This window comes from Kogia breviceps, chromosome 19 (assembly GCF_026419965.1).
Source record: "Kogia breviceps isolate mKogBre1 chromosome 19, mKogBre1 haplotype 1, whole genome shotgun sequence".
Lineage (NCBI taxonomy): Eukaryota > Metazoa > Chordata > Mammalia > Artiodactyla > Physeteridae > Kogia > Kogia breviceps.
In genome coordinates, this window is record NC_081328.1 from 14,013,632 (window position 1) to 14,033,402 (window position 19,771).

Consider the following 19,771-nt stretch of genomic DNA (forward strand, 5'->3'; position numbering starts at 1 on the left):
TGAGGTAAGTCTCTTGTATACAGTATATAGATGAGTCTTGTTTTTATACCCATTCAGCCATTCTATGTCTTTTGATTGGAGAATTTGGTCCATTTACCTTTAAAGTAATTATTGATATGTATGTACTTATTGCCATCTTGTTAACTGTTTTCTGGCTGTTTGTAGGTCTTCTCTGGGGAAATACTTTAATGTTCCTCCTCCTGCTTTCAGGCCATCAAAATCTTATCTAGAGTTTCAGGCCAGCTCACCCCCTACCTCTTAAACGAGGCCATCTCTGAGGGCTTTTACCCCCAATGAGGTCTTTCTTTTGAAGTCTGATGGCACATTCTGTACTGCAATATATAGTTCCTAAGAATACTCCTGATGTTATTACTTTCTAATTATTTCACAAATCTTAGCCTCTTGTCCCAACTTGTAAGTTCCTGAGAGGTACAGAGAGTACACATTTTAACTTTTTCTTTAATTGGTACATTGCCTAATGCAATGTGGAACATAAAAGTGATCCTTTTAAGTGATAGGGTGATAGTATAAATTATTCAAAGAACTGACCTGATATTCTCAGGTTTTTACATGTCAACAATTAGACTGGAATGATGTACATGCCAAATTAAAAACTTCTTTTCTGGAATAATGCTTAAGTTATTAAAAAATAATTTTTTAAAAACATTTCAACATTTACTTTAACCTCAGAAAAACAATGATTCTCCTGCCTACATGGTGAATTAGCACTGCTGCTCCTTCTCCAAAACCAACCTGGAAAACTCAGAGGAAGGAAAACATGGAATCCAAGAAATCATCACCATCACACCAACAAAAAGCAAGGGAAACAGGACACTAAATTGTTTTAAATTGATAACTTGCTTTTTTGTATACTGGGAGAGCGGCAAGAGGGCATGTGTGTAGATATAGGGTATCGTTAATTAACCTAAGTCCCAAAATATATAAAGTAAAAACTGAACAGAAATCTAAGAAAAAAACAGACAAGTCCAAAACTATAACGGGATTTTAACATATGCCTCTCAGTAATTAAGAGACCAAAAAAATTAGTATGGATTCACACAACTGGCCAAAAAAAAACCATTCAGAATATTTTTTCAATCATCAAAGGAATATTTATTAAAAACTACTGGACCACACAGTTAATCTCAACACATTTTTTAAAGACATGAAACAATACAATGCATCATCTTGGAACACAAAGAAATCATGTTAAAAGTCAATAACAAAAAGGAAACATGGGCTTCCCTGGTGGCACAGTGGTTGAGAATCCGCCTGCCGATGCAGGGGACACGGGTTTGTGCCCCGGACCGGGAAGATCCCACATGCTGCAGAGCGGCTGGGCTCGTGAGCCATGGCCGCTGAGCCTGCGCATCCGGAGCCTGTGCTCCACAACGGGAGAGGCCACAACAGTGAGAGGCCCGCGTACCCGGAAAAAAAAAAAAAAAAAAAAAAAAAAGGAAACAAAAAACCCCTATATGTTTAAAAATTAAGTTCTAAATAACCCACAATCAAAGAAGAAATCATAACAGAAATTAGAAAATATTTTGAACTGAATAAAAAGTACTACTTACCAAAAATTTGTGAGATAAGCACAGCTATACCAGTGCTTAGAGGAAAATGTATAGCTTTAAACACATTAGAAAAGAGAAAGGGCTTTGAAAACAGCTATGCACTCATTTCAAAAAGTAAGAAAAACAACAAAATAAACCCAAAGAAAGCAGAATGAAGAAAACACTAATTTGTCAGGACAGAAAGTAATGAAGCAGAAACAAACTTATCCCACTAAATCTTGGGACTGTCAGACTTTTATATTTTTTTCAATATGTATAATTACAGTGAAAGAAAAGGAAAATCACAGGCCAATCTCACTGATGATAAAAAGAAAAACTCCTTAACACTTAAAACAAAAATCCTTAATGAAATTTTAGTAAACCAAATGCAATGGAACATTAAAAAGAATACTCTATACCTATGTGTGTTTATATCATTTACGTGAAGTGATCATTACTGATTTTCTCAAGTTAAATTGATCTTTACTGGTATGAATATAGTTCATTCATGACTTTCAAAAAATAAAACACAAGAACAAACAAAACCTCAAACCAAGACCAGAAAAGAACTTCCTTAGCTTGAAAACAGACCAAAGACCTACAGGAAATATTATTTTAATGATGACATGTTAAAAGTTTTTCCAGTGAAATAGGGAATAACATAATAATGTCGACAACATCAGTTCTGTGCACTTGATGGGCAAATAAAAAAACTGATGGGAGAGGGGAAGAGGGGAGAGAAAGGAAGGGGAGAAAAGAAAACAAAAGAAAAAAAAAGGGAAAAGAAAAGAAGGACTACCCTGGTGGCACAGTGGTTGGGAGTCTGCCTGCTGATGCAGGGGACATGGGTTCGAGCCCTGGTCCCGGAGGATCCCACATGCCGTGGAGCAACTAAGCCCATGCGCCACAACTACTGAGCCTGTGCGCCACAACTGCTACTGAGGTGTGCCACGGCTACTGAGGCCTGCGTGCCCGGAGCCTGTGCTCCGCAATGGGAGAGGCCACTGCAGTGAGAGGCCTGTGCATTGCGGTGTGGGGTGCCTCCACTCGCCGCCACTGGAGAAAGCCTGTGCACAGCAGCGGAGACCCAATGCAGTCAAAAATAAATAAATTAAAAAATTTTTTTAAAAATTTAAAAAGGAAAGAAAAGAAGAAAGGTCTAACAGATAAAGTACCCCATTTCTAAGAGTATTTTCTCTTAGATTTAGTAAATGCAATCAAGGTGGTATTCTTCATGATAAAAGTTAGTTTGAGATTAAAGCAGAAGAGTTGAATCATTCAAGTGGGGAAAATAAGGTGAAAGGTAGTACAGCAGCAGCAGGCAGGTGACAGGTAGAAGAGCTGTAGCAGCATCTCCAATTTCCAGGCAAATTATGAAAAATTCCCACTATCAGAAAAAGTGGATTTGAACAAGCCAGAGTTATGAATAAAATTAGATTTGGGACTTATGCTTTAAGTGAATAAGAAAAGGCAACACAGGGCTTCCCTGGTGGCACAGTGGTTGGGACTCCATGCTCCCAGTTCGGGGGGTGGCCCCGATTCGATCCCTGGTCAGGGAGCTAGACCCCACATGCATGTTGCAACTAAGAAGCAGGGTCAATCAAATTAATCAATTAATTATTTTTTTAAAAGGCAGCAAAAAATGTGAAAAGAACACTAGAAAACAAGATACCTACATGACTTGAAGAAGTCACCAGACTCTCTAGAACTAATTCTCTCATCCATATAGTGAAGAAACTGAACTTGATGGTCTCTCTAAAATTCTACTGAGCTCTAAAATTCTAATTCAAAGCACTCCAGCACTTACGCTAAAGAATCAAGGTTTTTAATGTTATGTGCACATTAAATCATTTTGAGGCTGTTATATGTTATATCTCATATGACACTAATATATTATCTTAAAGTAACTAAATACATAATTCTGTGCCCATTCCCCAAGGAGGCAGTAAAACACAGTGGCTAAAAGCTTGGGCTCTGCAATTTCACTGCCTGGGTTTGAACACAACTTGACCATTTACTAACTATGAGATCTCATGAAAGTCACATAAATCTTTTTTGCCTTCATTTCCTCAACTACGAAATAGAGATTATAAGAGCAATTATCCTAAAACAGGACTGCTGTAAAAATTAAAGATAACTCTTAGAAAGGAGTTGCCATAACATCTGGCTCATAGAAAGTGCTTAACAAATTTATCCTTATGCAGGATTCTAGATACACAAGGGAAAAACAGGTGCCAAAAATTAAAATGTGGAGGAAAAGTAATTAAAATTGAAAAGAAAGGTACTTTGCCATTGTTTAATTTCATTATTTTCTACTGCAGCTAAATCTAAAATACACTGGTGCAGTAGTAGAAAAATTACTAAAACTCCAGGCCTAGTTCTGTAATGAGCTGCATGATCATGAGGGGTAACATCCTTTTGAAGTTTCAAACTTCTTTATCAGGACCATGGGCAGGTTTGTGAGCATTTTAAAAAGATAATGTATGTAAAAGTACTTGGAAATACTATACAGTATACATAAATATAAGGTGCTGGCAAGTCTACCGAAAATCACCTGATAGTCCCCTTCCTTGCTAGATGAGTTTGAAATAATTATAAAACTGCAAAATCATTTTGGTTGTATCCTTTGTTTTTTTTTTTAGCAAGTAAGCTCATTAGCAGGAATTATTAAACCATGTAATTCATCGTCAGACTAAGTCATCTGAAAGCAGAAATGGGTTTAATCTACAACACAGCAATAAGGAGCTAATTCTTCACTGTGTTTTTCTCCTTTAAAATTTATACAAGAAACCTGAAATCTATGTAAATCAAGAAACATCTTACACATTTTCAGAAAACAAGTGTCAATATAAAATTTTTCCTTATACACCCTTACTCTTTTTAGTCTCAGGTACCTAGACAACAAAACTGATACTTCAAAATGTGAGCTGAACTACTTACTTCACCAGATGCATTTAATTCACCCTTCTACCTTACCTGTTTCATTGCTTGCTTCTTAGCAGCTTCTCTCTGAAGGCTTTCACTCACGGAGGTCTATAAAACAGGAAAATGCTGTCACTGTTTCAACCAATTTAAAACTTCTTTTCCAGTATTCTGGTTGGCAACTAGTCCCTTACTTATGGTTAAAAATAGAAAGATAATATTATGAATTAAATTAATTTTCAAGGTCTTCACCCTAAATTTTAGGAAACGAATGAATCTTCATTATAAATCATCAGGGTGTAAGAGAAAATAAAATGGTACGGGAGAAGATGAGGTAACATGGGTTTTCAGTCCCAGCTTCACCACTAAGTTGTTTAACGTCTATGGATTTCAATTTGCTTTGTGTATATAAGGGAATGTGCATGTGTTGAGTGGGGGAAAATTGGTCCCTTCCAATACTAAAATGGTATGATTCCCAGCAACAAAAAGCACATTATTTTAATATTCACCACTGAATATAGTATATCAAACTCTTAGTACATGTTGAAGGCTCAGGGACAGCCAGGACTATCTGTAGTTATTATCATTCAATAAATATGTATTGAAAAGCCTACCATAACAGGCATTGTTCTAGCTCCTGAAGACAGCAGAAAAACAAGAACAGTCTCTGTGCTTGAGAGATAAATGGTCTGAAAGGGAAGACAAATAACTAAAAGATAATCACAATATAAATGTGATAGGCAATGTAACAAAGGGATTAAAAAAAGGGCTCCAGGAGAACAGAGCAGGAGACTAAATGTATAAGGAATCAACAAAGCCTTCCCAAAAGAGATATGACATTAGACCTCAATCAAAAGGAATTTCAGAGAAGACAAGAGTACAGAAAGTAGTAACCACATGGGCGAAAGTAAAGACTTGCAGCTAAGAAAATATAATTAGAACACTTAGGAAAAACTGTTCCCTTAAAAGTATAAGGCCTTGTAAATAAATATACTAACCAACAATGAAATGTACACACTAAAGGGGTACATTTTATGGTGTGTAAATTATATCTTAAAAAAAAAAGACTAATGGGGCTTCCCTGGTGGCGCAGTGGTTGGGAATCCGCCTGCTGATGCAGGGGACGTGGGTTCGTGCCCCGGTCCGGGAAGATCCCACATGCCGCGGAGCGCCTGGGCCCGTGAGCCATGGCCACTGAGCCTGCGCGTCCGGAGCCTGTGCTCCGCAACGGGAGAGGCCACAGCAGTGAGAGGCCCACGTACCACAAAAAAAAAAAAAAAAAAAAAAGACTAATGAATTATAGTTCTCTAGCCTATTGACATTTGCTGTTTCCAGCTGTATAGTATCAACTGGTGCATCCTTTGTTTTCCATGGCAACAAACAGAACAAAATAAACCTATTTCTAGTTTTCTATGACCATGCAGATGAATAAAGTTAATACACAAAAGCCAGACAATAATAACAGAACACTTACTTAATAAATTAAAAGAAGTGTACAGGCAGAGACTAAGTTTACTTTAGGTGATAGTAAATTGACTCCAACTAGAGGAAGAGATGTTGATAACAAAAATAATAATAGTAGCTAACATCTATAGAGCCAGGTGCTATTATGCTAAGTTTATTACTTGTGTGTTACATGTATTACTCATTTAATTCAAATGTCCCTGTTACATAATATGACACATTTTTCACTCATTAGAATATAAATTTTAAACATGAAAATATTAAATATTCTAGTAAGTATATCTCATGAAATTCTAATGCATTTTGTTTGTTTTTTCACGGCTTGTGGGATTTTAGTTCCCCGAGCACGGATCAAGCCCAGGCCCCAGCAGTGAAAGTTCCAAGTCCTAACCACTGGACCACCAGCGAATTCCCTCCAATGCATTTTTATGTCTCAGTCTTTCTAACTAGTGTATACTAAATATATTTTTCTTGATCATTGAGTCAGTAATGTCCTCAGGATTGACTAAAAGAGTAAATCCCCAAATGCTGGACTTTTACTTATTTTTATTACTTTTTCCCACCTCTCCTCCAGTTAGTCACAGTTCACAGGCTGTTACTTTCAAACTGGTTGCTTCAACCTGAACTACTGAACTTGAAAAAACAAAACACAAACCTATGACTTTTTAGATTTTTATATAATGTAGAATAAGCAGACTGGGAAGGGCCTTCCAATGTAAAGTATATATACTTTGAAATATCTCAAGAGACTTTGTTTTCATGCTTATAGTTGTTTAGAAGGATGAAGTCTGACCTTTGAAAAACATCAGTTGTTTATTACTTATGGGGTTGATAACATATGGAGAGAGTAATTTTACAGATCCTATCCACCAACTTATATCCCTGGAATTCCAAGAGCATCAGTGGATAAAGAAGTAACTCTGAACCTATGCTGAAAAACTGAGGAAGGACTGTCTCCTTTTGAAGTTCATGTCTCAGTTTTCTAGCTAAAGGAACTCTAACAATGATTATTAGTGGTGATGGCTAAAATGTCAACAACCTGATTAAATACATATACACAAAAAACTAAAAATGAAAATTGTAGGAATAAAACTTTTGTTCCAGTAATAGTGATCCTATATAAAAATCAGTAAATGTATTAAATGACATTTTAATCTTTATCTTCTATATAACAAACATAAGAAACTGTAGTCTAGATTCATACTGGAGACAAAATAACTGGTAAAATTAAACACAAGAGCAATAAGACTTTATATTTTAAAGGTCAAGTCTAAGTTTTAAGAGATATCCTGAAATTAAAATACCAATACAAATGTTAAGACAACTTTTAATTTAGTCTGGTTTCCATGAAAAAGGATATGCAAGAGAAGATAAAAATGAGAAAAGCAGGTTGTCCTGCATAAGTCAGGGAAGGTTTCACCTTACTGAACTCAGCAAGAGAAGAAACAGATTTCATACATGTGCCCTATGAATAAAACAAAACTAAAATATGTAATAACTGCTAACATGTCAGCCTCTAACTTTAGAGTTTCTATACTGCATGGCATAAAGGGGAAGTACAGAATAACGGTCAAAAGTGTAGGCTCAGGAATCTGACTGACTTTCAAACAATTCCCTCTCTCTTACTAGCTGTATTATTTCAGATATGTTACTCATCTATATAATAGTACCTATCTCACAAGGTTGTTTTGACGATTAAATGAGATAACATGTAAAAAGTACTTGGCAAGTATCTGGCTTATGCAAGAGTCAGTAAAGGTTAAAAGCTCTCAGTAAAGGTTAGCTTTCATTACTACCATTATTATTACTATGCTCATACTTAAGAACATTTTGGGCTGAAGAAATGTTTATATTTAAACAAATTAAAATTAAGTTATGTGAAAACGGTAGTTATAAGTTTTTCTCCCTTGGAGTATTACAGTTAAAAGAAAGTGTTCACCAGAAAAGCATGTACACTATGTTCCACTTTATAGTATATTTATCAGTGTGTTTAATAAACATAAGATTGGCTTACTTGAAGTTGGACAATATGATTCAATTTGCATCTACTGAAACAGAAGAGTCTATCCTGTTGAATATTTAAAAGGCTGTACATGTTTTCTTTTTTGTGTTAAGATTCTTTAAGGTTTCATACTGAGTACACCAACACACAGGAAAATAGAGGATGCAAACATTTGAATCCTTTACTAGCCATGGGAGCTACGGCAGAGCTAGAAATAGGTTTTCTAGAACTAAGAGTGGTTTTATAAGCAACTATAAATGAAAATACATTGCCCCAAAGCATGAGATTAGAAAGAACTCTTCTTTTTGAGAGAGTCCTCTGCTGTGCTGCTATAATAATCATTGGATGATGGGAGCTGATAGCAAGGAATGACCAAATGAATGGACATCCTCTTTTAATAACTGCCTGGTTTGGGGTGGGAGTTCTTGTTAAAGAAGTATATTTTTTTAAACTTTATTTTGAAATAATTATAAATTCACTGGAAGTTGCAAAGAAATGTACAAGAAGGTCCTTCACCCAGCACCCCCCCACCAATGTGAGCATCTTGCATAACTGGAGTAAAATACCAACACCAGGAAACAGACTTTGGTATAAACCACAAAGCTTACACAGATTTCACCAGTTTTACACACAAAATTTGTGTATGTGTATAGCTCTACGCTATTTTATGTATAGATAGTTTCGTGTAACTGTCACCACAATCAAGATACTTAACTGTAACATCACCACAATATTCCTTAGTGCTACCCTTTTATAGCCATACCCACCTATCCTCCCCTCCCCACTCCCATCCTAATCACTGGCAACCACTAATCTGTTCTCTATCTCTATAATTATGTTACTTCAAGAATGTAACATGTTAAATAAATGGAATCATTTTGAGACTAGCTTTTTTCACTCAGCATTATTTTAAAGGAATGTATTTTGCTTAGTACAGACATTACAAAACACTTCAGTTCTTGCCACAAAATATTCTAGCCTGCAAGCGACCTAAGGAAATATAGCTGTTGAAAACTGATGATGGGGGCTTCCCTCGTGGTACAGTGGTTAAGAATCCACCTGCCAATGCAGGGGACACGGGTTTGATCCCTGGTCCAGGAAGATCCCACATGCTGCGGAGCAACTAAGCCTGTGCGCCACAACTACTGAGCCTGTGCTCTAGAGCCTGCGAGTCGCAGCTACTGAGCCCACATGCCACACGCAACTACTGAAGCCCACACGCCTAGAGCCCATGCTCCGCAACAAGAGAAGCCACCGCAATGAAGAGTAGACCCTGTTTGCCACAGATGGAGAAAGCCCGCACACAGTAATGAAGAACCAATGCAGCCAAAGATAAATAAATAAATATTTTTTAAAAACCAAACAAACTGATGATGGAGGCTGAATATGACCAAACCACAATACTGTCATTAATTGATTAGTTTCCAAATTAGCAGGTAGGCAATTATCTTAATTCTATGTCTGAAGACCACTTCACAGAGCAATAAGAGTATTCATTAATGGTGCCTTCTAATAACACCACAAATTATCATCAGTTTTAAATTTAGGAAGACAAAGGGCTTTATCTTAAATTATCTTTAGGTAAGATAAAGATATCTTTATCTTATCTTAAAAAAAACTCAATTTATAAATTGGGTCAAATACAAACTTTTTTTGGCGGGGGTGGGGGTGGGGGGTGGGTGGGTGGTGGTGGGGGTGGGGGGTCACACACAGCATGCGGGGATCTTGGCCTGCTTCCCCTGCAGTGGAAGTATGAAGTCTTAACCACTGGACCACCAGAGAAGTCCTGAAATGCAAACATTTTGACTGTCCTAAAAGCACAAAAACTACTGTATTACACTGGTGTTTCAAAATATTTAGGTTCTCTACCAAAAGTCTCAGGGAAATACCCTTTAAAAAACCTATAGTAGTTCCTTGAGAATGTCTGATCTTAATTGAACAAACAGGTTTGGAGAACCCAGTATGTGTATAGCACTAAAAGTGGAGGAGGAGCCATATTTGGTCAACATCTTAATTTTTTATGTCTAATCTAAGAGTTGGTACACTCACATTAGCTTTAATTCCAAATAAGAAATGAACAAGAAGAAAAAGAATATAAAAACCTGGTCCATTTTATATATACAATTCTCTTTCTCTCTCTCCACACACACACACACACACACACACACACACACACACACACACACACACACAAAATTATAAAGGGTAAAGATGTGATCATCAAGTATAAGCACCATGACTGCAGAATTAAGAACACTGCAACTGGATTTTCTTAGTCTTTATTACCTCCATTGTTCTTGTAGAGAATAAAAACTATTTACTAGTGTTTTGTTTCATTAAACTGCAGTCAGATATGACAGGACTAAAAGGGAGACTGTTTTAAAAACCTCTGCAGTTAGCTCAGATAAACGGAAGAGAAAGCACATGGTTGTGCAGCACCTTTCTTCCATCACTACTGGGTTGCCTCCTGGGCTGTGGTAAAAATCAGAAGAGAAATGGCTCTGTATGTATTACTGGAACTCCTTCTTCATCAATAAACAAAATATAGTTTAATGACACTGGGGAAAAATTACAGATACTGGACCATTATTTATATTATTAAATTATCTTTCTTCAGTCATAATTTTTTTTTAATTAAATGAAAATTCAGAAAAGGGTTGATTTTTTTTTTTTACAGAAACTAGTCTGTTATTCCATAACTAATAAACCACAAAGTAAAAAAAAAAATTACCTATGGGCTTCTTACTGAAAAAAGAGGTTTCCTATCCATTTATCCAAAACAGATCTCAGTTAAAGAAAAAACAGTTCAAGAATCAATCCTTCCTTGGGCTTCCTTGGTGGTGCAGTGGTTAAGAATCTGCCTGCCAATGCAAGGCACACAGGTTCGTGCCCTCTCCCAGGAAGATACCACATGCTGCAGAGCAACTAAGCCCGTATGCCACAACTACTGAGCCTGAGCTCTAGAGCCCGCAAGCCACAACTACTGAGCCCACGTGCCACAACTATTGAAGCCTGCACACCTAGAGCCCATGATCCGCAACAAGAGAAGCCATGACAGAAGCCTGCGCACCACAACGAAGAGGAGCCCCCGCTCACCCCAACTAGAGAAAGCCCACGCATAGCAACAACAGCCAAAAATAATAAAAATAATTAATTTATTTATAAAAAAAAGAATCAATCCTTCCTTAAATGGCTTATGGCTACAATCTTCTGTTGTGCTCTTAGAACTTAGAAATGAAAAACTCCTGTTCTTTGTTTTTTCTTTAAACCTAGCAACAGATCATTTATTAAAGGTCCTACAACTCAGTAATCTGTACCATGGGCTTTATTTGTCCACATTCGCATGACTCTTCTAAGTACAAAGCCTGTTTAAGAGTTGTGAAAAATACAGAAAATTTTTATTATATAAACTCAGACAGAAAAAGATGTGGCTCTGAACAGAAAATTTAGAAATGAGAAAATATAAATGACCATTAACTATATGAAAAAATGTTCAATCTTACCAATAACTAAAAAGATGAAAATGAAAATACTAACTTTTATCACCTATCAAACTGGTAAAGATTTTTTAAATTGTATCATCCAATAGTGGCAAGGTAATGAACAAAAAGATATACTCCTACATTGTGAAAATGTGAAATAGTTTCAATTTAGCAAAATGTATCAAGAGAGCCTGAAAAATATCCATTTCTTTTGATCCAGTAATTCCACTTACAGTTTATTCTAAGGACATAAAAAAAGATGCACAAAAAGATTTAGGTACTATGATATTCACTGTGTTATATAATGGGATTATCTAGTCACATCAGTGAAAAACTTTGAACAAAATAAGATTGGTTAAATAAGTGTATACTCTTCAACAGAAAGTTCTGTAGCCAACTGAAAATGTTTTCAACAACATTTAATGGTATGGGGAAACTTTAAGGCTACATGCATACTAGTCCTTGTTCACTACTCAAGAAGCTACCCGATAATCATTCGCTCTCATACTATGGCCACACCGCTTCTTGCATATTTTACCTTGACTCAAACCTCCCCATATCCTCATCCTCTTTGATGAACTTCTCTTTCACTTCCTCGACTAAAAACTGGCTTTTCCCTGAAGACATCTTTCATTTGAGGCTGCTCAGAGCTCATATACCCTGTACTTCAGATTAGGAGGCTGTGTCTCCTCCTGATTCTAGTCTCATACACTGTAGGTAAAAAAACTCTGTTCCTTTGAAGCTCATGCTTCAAATGCTATCCTTACCCCTCTCTTCTCTCAATTCATGAACGCTTTATTACTTACTATCTCTGACATCTTGAGCTCAGTCTTCCTCTCTACTTTACATCGTGCCATCACCCTGGCATGCCATCATCATCCCAGATAATGCATACAACAAACACTAACCTTGTTTTCCTCATCTCCACTTATGTTTTAAAGGTTTTTAAGTCTCCCTTTTAGTCATATCATATTTGTCTGACTGCAGTTTAATGACTGTTTCCTCTCTACTTTAGCCACCCGCTCTCACGGTCTACCTCTTGTTATATCTGCTACTGCCCCAGCTCTGAAACTATAAACTTGTGCAACCCACCTGATAACCACCACTACTCTTCTAACTATATTTCACTGAACATAAGATGTGCATTATTTCACATTTTAACATTGCTGAAATCCAAATACACCTTACAATCAGTGGCATCGTCGAATTACTGTCAAACCAGAGGTGTTAATACTTTAGTTGATACTACTGCTTGCATGCGTAAATATTAAAAGTATCAGCATCAAAACTTGTAGAATGAGCATCACTGAGTGTTGATGTAGCACTTCTTAAAATTATGCAATTTTGTGGAGATAATTTACTTTTGACTCCCACTGGGATTATTACTTAACATGCCTACTTCACCACCTCCAAACACCCTCCTTATAAACGTCAAGTTTGATGTCAGAGAGAATGATATAGTGTGGAAAAACATTGTCTGAGTGAAAAAGTGAGTCCAAAAAATACTAGATATGAAAAAGTTTTAAGAATTCCTTAACCAATTAATTTCACTTATATTTTGTTTTATATATGTATAAGAGTAACCTAAATTTAAAAATCTGTAATTTAGACTAAAAGAAGCCTTTCAATATTGTATCGTGTACTAAATATACAATTAAAATTCTAAGTGACAGGAAAGACTGTCATATTTAATTGACAGTGTTCTTTTTTTTCTTAGTGGTACATAAAATAACAGTGCAACCTACAATGTTTTCGATTCAATGAAATACAGTAGCTCTCTTGATCATTTATTTCCACTGTACCCTTTCTTTGATCCTATGGATGCCCCTAATCCCTTGATTCTTCTATTTTCTATTGAAATCTTTATAGTAGTAAATCTTCAACTACTCTTGCCAATAACCTTAACTCCTTTACTATACTGCCTATCTTCTATTACTCATTTGACAAACTCAAGTCCTGAATCAATCCAACCATCTGCTGTGTATATTAGGCCTGCCAAGCACTTCAGTAAAATGTAATTTCTTAGTTTCTAATTGTAATTGGGCCCTAATGCTACCTACCAATTCTTCTTTTTCATTAGTCAAGTCTATCTTCTTTCTCTATCAACTATATCCAGGCCTCCTCCCTTTTTAAACCTCCTAGTCTTTGTCAACTCCCTGTACACACATTACCTAAGATTATAGCCACCTTTCAAAACTATTATAAAAAATTACTTTGCACAAAAAAGTACAAAAAATAACACCTATGAATTCATTATCCAGCCTAACAAACAGAACATTATCAGTACACCTGAAGTTCCTATATATCCTTCCCTAATCTCATCTCCTACCCTTTCCACTCTGAATTTTGTTTACAGTCTCCTTGATATTTTTGTAAATAGTTTTGCTACATAGATACTGAGGGGGCTCAGGAGATGCTACCCCAAAATATGCTGCTTTGAGTTAAAGACACCTGAAAAACAGCATATACAAGGACACTCTGACCTTCCTTTTTCTTCCTAAAAGCAAGAGATAAAATTCCCATGTGAAAGGTACCTTCCCTGTACTAGGAGTTAGAAAAATTCTTATCACCAGAGATGGGGAGTCAAGGCCAGGAGAAGTCTATACAAACAGACATTGTTAGAGTAACTCTATCTTTCTTTAGTCTCCCCCAAATTTTACTTTTCCACAATTGCTAGTCTTTGTTAACCTACTATATAAACACTTAGGCCTACTCACTTCTTTGGGTTTTCATTTTTTCTTGTGAGGGCTCCCATATATGTGTAAAAGAACTTCATATGCTTTTCTCCTGCTCATCTGTCTTTATGTCAGCTCCAGCTAGAGTCTCTAGTAGAATGAAGGACTATCTTACCTCCTTCTACAGTATACCTCTCCAAATGATGTTTTACTTTACAGAAACTGAACTTGTATCCATGCCTCTGCTGATGAACATTTATTTGGGTTTCCTTTGTTTTTGTTTTTGCAAACAAAGAAGCTATGAACATTGTTGTGCATGTATCCTGATACACATGTGTAACCATTTAGGAGAACTGCTACACTGTAGGGAGATATATATTCAATGTCACTAAATACTGACAAATTATTCTCCAAAGTAGTCTAACCAATTCACACTCCCACCTACAGTGTATAAATTCCCACTACTCTGTCTTTGTGAATATTTTATATTGTGAAACATTTTATTCTTTAGGCAATTTTATGGGCATAAAATGATTTTGTTTTGCATTTCCCTTATTATTGAGGCTGAATTATATACTCATATAATTTATATATTTTTCATATATTTATTAGTCATATTCACGTCTTTTGTACATTTTTCTATTTGGGTTCTCATTTTCTTAATGATTTGTTGGAGTTCTTGGTATGCTCTGGACAAAAATCTTTTCTTATTTTTATGGTTGCAAATATCTTTCCCCTATGGCTTGTGTTTTCCCTTTTTAAATGACACCTATGATATTGGCATCTTTGAAGAGAAACACCAAATAGGAACTCCTATAACTCCCTCTCACAAAACCTAAAAACCTTGTGTGTCAGGACCCATGCTCAAATCTCTCCTATATGAAAACAAAGATTCCCTTCCCCCTGACCCCACTGTCCCTATAGCCACCGAAAGAAGCCGGGCATCCCATAAGAGCCAAAGTGGTCTACGCTTGTTGCCTCTATCCACATACATTCCTCAACCCCAGCACAACCTGGCCTCTATCCCTACCACTCCACTGAAATCGTTCTAAAACCATTGTTGTTAAACCTAATCCACAGTTTTGATATTTATCTTATTTGACCTCTCAGAAGTATCTGACCTAGTTGATCCTGGCCTTGCTTTAAACTCCCTCAAGCTCATTTCTTATTAGTTCCTCTCTCTTTTTATGCTCCATTCTTCTTTTTAATTGAGGTAACACTGGTTTATAACATTATACATGTATTGTATATGTAAATACATTCTATTTAGACTTCTGTATACACTACAGTGTTTATGATCCATTCTTTTTTTTTTTTTTGCAGTACGCGGGCCTCTCACTGTTGTGGCCTCTCCCGTTGCAGAGCACAGGCTCTGGATGCGCAGGCTCAGCGGCCATGGCTCACGGGCCCAGCCGCTCCACGGCATGTGGGATCTTCCCAGACTGGGGCACGAACCCGTGTCCCCTGCATTGGCAGGCGGACTCTGAACCACTGCGCCACCAGGGAAGCCCCATGATCCATTCTTAATTAGCTACTTTCATTCTCTTGAACACACCATGTCCGCTTTCAACTTCAGGACTTTGTGTATCTAACTCCCTCTGCTTGGGTAAGTGACTTACCCTTCTAGTCTTGGCCTCCTTCAGCAAATCTTCCCTGACTCAAAGAATGTGTTAGATATTTGTACCCTCTTAGGTACACATCTATATTTTCTCATTTTACTTATCATTCTACACTGAAGTTGTCATTTTACTTAGTTGTACCCCCTACTGACCAGAAGTTTCATAAGGACAGGGACATTGTCCATCTTTAAACACTTAACTGTAACTTCACAAACTGGCAGCATGACCGGCACATAAGTATTTGTTAAATAAATAAGTGTTCAATTTATGGTTGTATTTTCCACTACTATCACATTTTCTATGTGTGATATTACAAGCTTTAAAAATTTGCTCAGCCTCTGATCCAGCAATTCAACTTCAAAAATTCATCCCTAGGAAATAATTGCAAATGTGTACAAGAATGCCTTGCAGGATAATGGAATTTGTAAAATCAAAAAGCTGGTAACCATTCTAAGATTCAACAATAGAATGGTTAAATTATGGTTTATTCATATAATGGAATGCGATATGACCATCTAAAATGATACTCATCTATTTAGTATTTAAAATATACATACATATTCTTCAACCAAGAAGCCTCATTATGGAAATATGTCATTGAAATAAAAGCACCAGAGTATTAAAAAAAAATTGAAATGTCCAACAATAAGAAAACAGCTGAATAAATTATGGTCCAAATATACTATAAAATATTATGGAGCTGCTGTCCAAACGTGTACAGTGGTTACTTCTGAGTGATGGGATTAACAGTACTTTTAATTTTTCTTTCATACTTTTCTGTATTTTCTAATTGGTCTATAATGACTATGTATTTTTATATAACAAGAACTTTTTTTTTTTTTTTTTTTTTTTTTTTTTTTGGCGGTATGCGGGCCTCTCACTGTTGTGGCCTCTCCCGTTGCGGAGCACAGGCTCCGGACGCACAGGCCCAGCGGCCATGGCTCACGGGCTTAGTTGCTCCGCGGCATGTGGGATCCTCCTGGACCAGGGCACGAACCCGTGTCTCCTGCATCGGCAGGCGGATTCTCAACCACTGCGCCACCAGGGAAGCCCAACAAGAACTTATTTTGACTCATTAAGTAAACAGAAGTTATTCTTTTTTTTTTTTTTTTTTTTTTTTTGTGATACGCGGGCCTCTCACTGTTGTGGCCTCTCCCATTGCAGAGCACAGGCTCTGGACGCGCAGGCTCAGCGGCCATGGCTCACGGGCCCAGCCGCTCCGCGGCATGTGGGATCCTCCCAGACCAGGGCACGAACCCGTGTCCCCTGCATCGGCAGGCGGACTCTCAACCACTGCGCCACCAGGGAAGCCCAACAGAAGTTATTCTAATTTATTAATTAACAAAAGCATCTTTAAGATCCTACTCAGAACTGAAAGTTAATTATGCTTAGTATCTTGACCAGTTTTGCAAAATAGGAAGTGCCATCTGCCTTTGTGTGGTCAAAATTTCTAATTCCACACCTTCAGCCAGTTAGTATTTAATGTTGGTTAGGTCATTCTATGCCAACACCAAGAAAGAGTTGAAAATATACTCTACCCTTTAAAGAACTTACCATTTAGTTAAGGAAACAATTAAACTAACACTTTTATACAACTAAAGAGCAATCAATACCAACCTAACGGCATTTATTCATTCATTTAAATATTTATGGAGCATATGCCATGTGCAAGGCACTATTCAAGGTGTTGGGAGGAAAAATTATAAACAAAAACCCCTGCCCTCAATGAGCTTATAAGGGAACAGACAATAAACAGACAGACAAAATTTATGTCAGATATGTTGCATTCTATGCAGAAAAATAAATCAAAGAAGAGTAGAGGCAGGAGTGGACTGAATTTGAAATAGGATCTTCGAGGAAGGTCTCAATGAGAACATACCATTTGAACCAAGACCAGTAGAAGATGAGAAAACAAGTCACAGTGAGATCTGGAGAAGAGCTTTTCAGGCACAGAGAATAGGCAAGAACATACCAGATATGTCCAAAGAGGAAGGCAAGGATGGAACAGTGAGTGAAGAAACAAACTAAGTATTAGAGTTCAGGGAAAGGAAAATCATGGTCTGAGAGAATCAAAGAATCATCTATGGAGGAAGAAGGATGAGGCCAAATTTAGAAAGATGGGTAACAGTGAAAAAAGATTGTGGGGACTTCCCTGGTGGTTCAGTGGTTGAGAATCCGCCTTCCAATGTAGGGGACGTGGGTTCGATCCCTGGTTGGGGAACTAAGATTCCACATGCCACAGGGCAACTAAGCCCGTGTGCTCTAGAGCCTGTGCATCACAACTAGAGAGCCCGCGAGCCACAATGAAAGATCCTGTATGCCACACGAAGATCCTGCATGCTGCGACTAAGACTCAATGCAGCCAAACAAACAAACAAATAAATAAATAGATTGTATTATATAGAGGAAACTCCAATAGGAAATACAATGACATAAACATGGCAATAAAGAATGAAGAGATCAGGAATTCCCTGGTGGTCCAGTCATTAGGATTCTGAGCTTCCACTGCCTGGGCCAAGGTTCAAACCCTGGTCAGCGAACTAAGATCCTGCAAGATGGGTGGCATGCCAAAAAACAAAACAAAACAAACAAACAAAAAAACAAGGATGCAGAAATCAATATGATTATAGCAAATGACTTCTATTTGGGTGTTAAGAACTAAAGTTGGACTAAGACCATGTTATGAAAACACCTGGAACTCTGAAAGTGATACAAAGACAAAAAAGAATTATTTGAGGTTTTTTTAAGCTAATGAAAAAGTAATTTAGAAAAATGATCTGTCATCAATGCAATATGGTTAATAAGGAGACTCAGGGCACAGGGTTTACAAGACTATGGTAGGTGGGAATGGACAGAAAGGGTAAATCTAGGCAATATTGTAAAAGAAAAAGAACTTGGAAATAGATAGAAGGAATGTAGAAAATAGAATCAAACATGGTATTAAAGTTTCTAAGCTAGGAGACTGCAGAAATAGTGATGAGAAGTGGAATGATTTGTATGTTATAGAAAGATCATTTCATCCAGAGCTCTTTTTAAAATGGTTTTAAATTAAACAAAAAAATTATACTCCCTATCCAAAAGATATGAATTGTATTTTTTGAAGTATTATTATAATAGTTCACCCATTGACAACTCACATCTCACATAAAGGACGCAATTCTCATAATTTTACCTCCTTAAAAATACCTTATTGAATCATAAATGGAGAATGGTCTGGTTTGTTCTACATTTTTCTCTAATATCTAAACATATAGGTTCTGAATAGGCAAAGAACCTAAAAATGTATTCATCTGAAACAATCCCTTAGAAAAGCAAATTTCAAATCAGTGGAAAAATGATAGACTATTTAATAGATGGTGTGGAGACAACTATCCAGCCTTTTGAAAAAAAACCAAAAAAACAATTAAAACTGATACCTTCCTCACACCTCATTCCTTGTAACAAACATCAAAATATACTCCAGGTGTTATTAAACATTTAAATGCAAACACAAGTTGCAAAACATTAAGAAGAGAATAAAATTTTACTCAAAGGTAAAACAACAGTGTCTGTACAAAGGAGGTAGAACAATTATAACTCTCATATACCAATAGTGGAAATGTAAAATGGTACAACAACTTTGGAAAAGAATTTAGCAGTTTCTTTTTTCTTTTTTTTTGGCCACGCTGCACAGCACGTGGGATCTTAGTTCCCCTACCAGGGATCGAACCCATGCCCCCCCACAGTGGAAGCACAGCCTCTTAACCACTGGACCACCAGGGAAGTCCCCGGAATTTAGCAGTTTCTTAAAAGTTACATCTACCATGTGACCACTTCATGCCTAGGTTTTACCCAAGAGAAATTAAAGCATAACTCTATACAAAGACTTGTACACAAATGTTCATAGCCATTTTACCTGTAATAGCCAAAAACTGGAAACAATCCAAATGACCAACAGTGAATAAACAAACAAGTTGTAGTATATTCATACAAAGGAATACTACTCAGCAAGAAAAAAGGAACAGACTACTGAAACACAATGTGAGTTAATCTCAAAATAGTTATGCTGAAAGAAGCC

The 19,771-nt window shown here is 36.8% G+C and overlaps 1 protein-coding gene across 10 annotated transcripts in view; it reads right to left on the bottom strand.

Annotated features, from left to right (window-relative positions):
- The window catches only part of NSRP1 (nuclear speckle splicing regulatory protein 1), a 62,205-nt gene that overhangs the window by 11,448 nt on the left and 30,986 nt on the right, over positions 1-19,771 (bottom strand). For all 10 annotated transcript variants that reach the window (XM_059046308.2, XM_067021614.1, XM_067021611.1 and 7 more), the window contains one exon: positions 4,527-4,583. In XM_059046308.2, the coding sequence (XP_058902291.1) occupies positions 4,527-4,583 (57 nt within the window). The remainder of the gene's footprint in view (positions 1-4,526; positions 4,584-19,771) is intronic.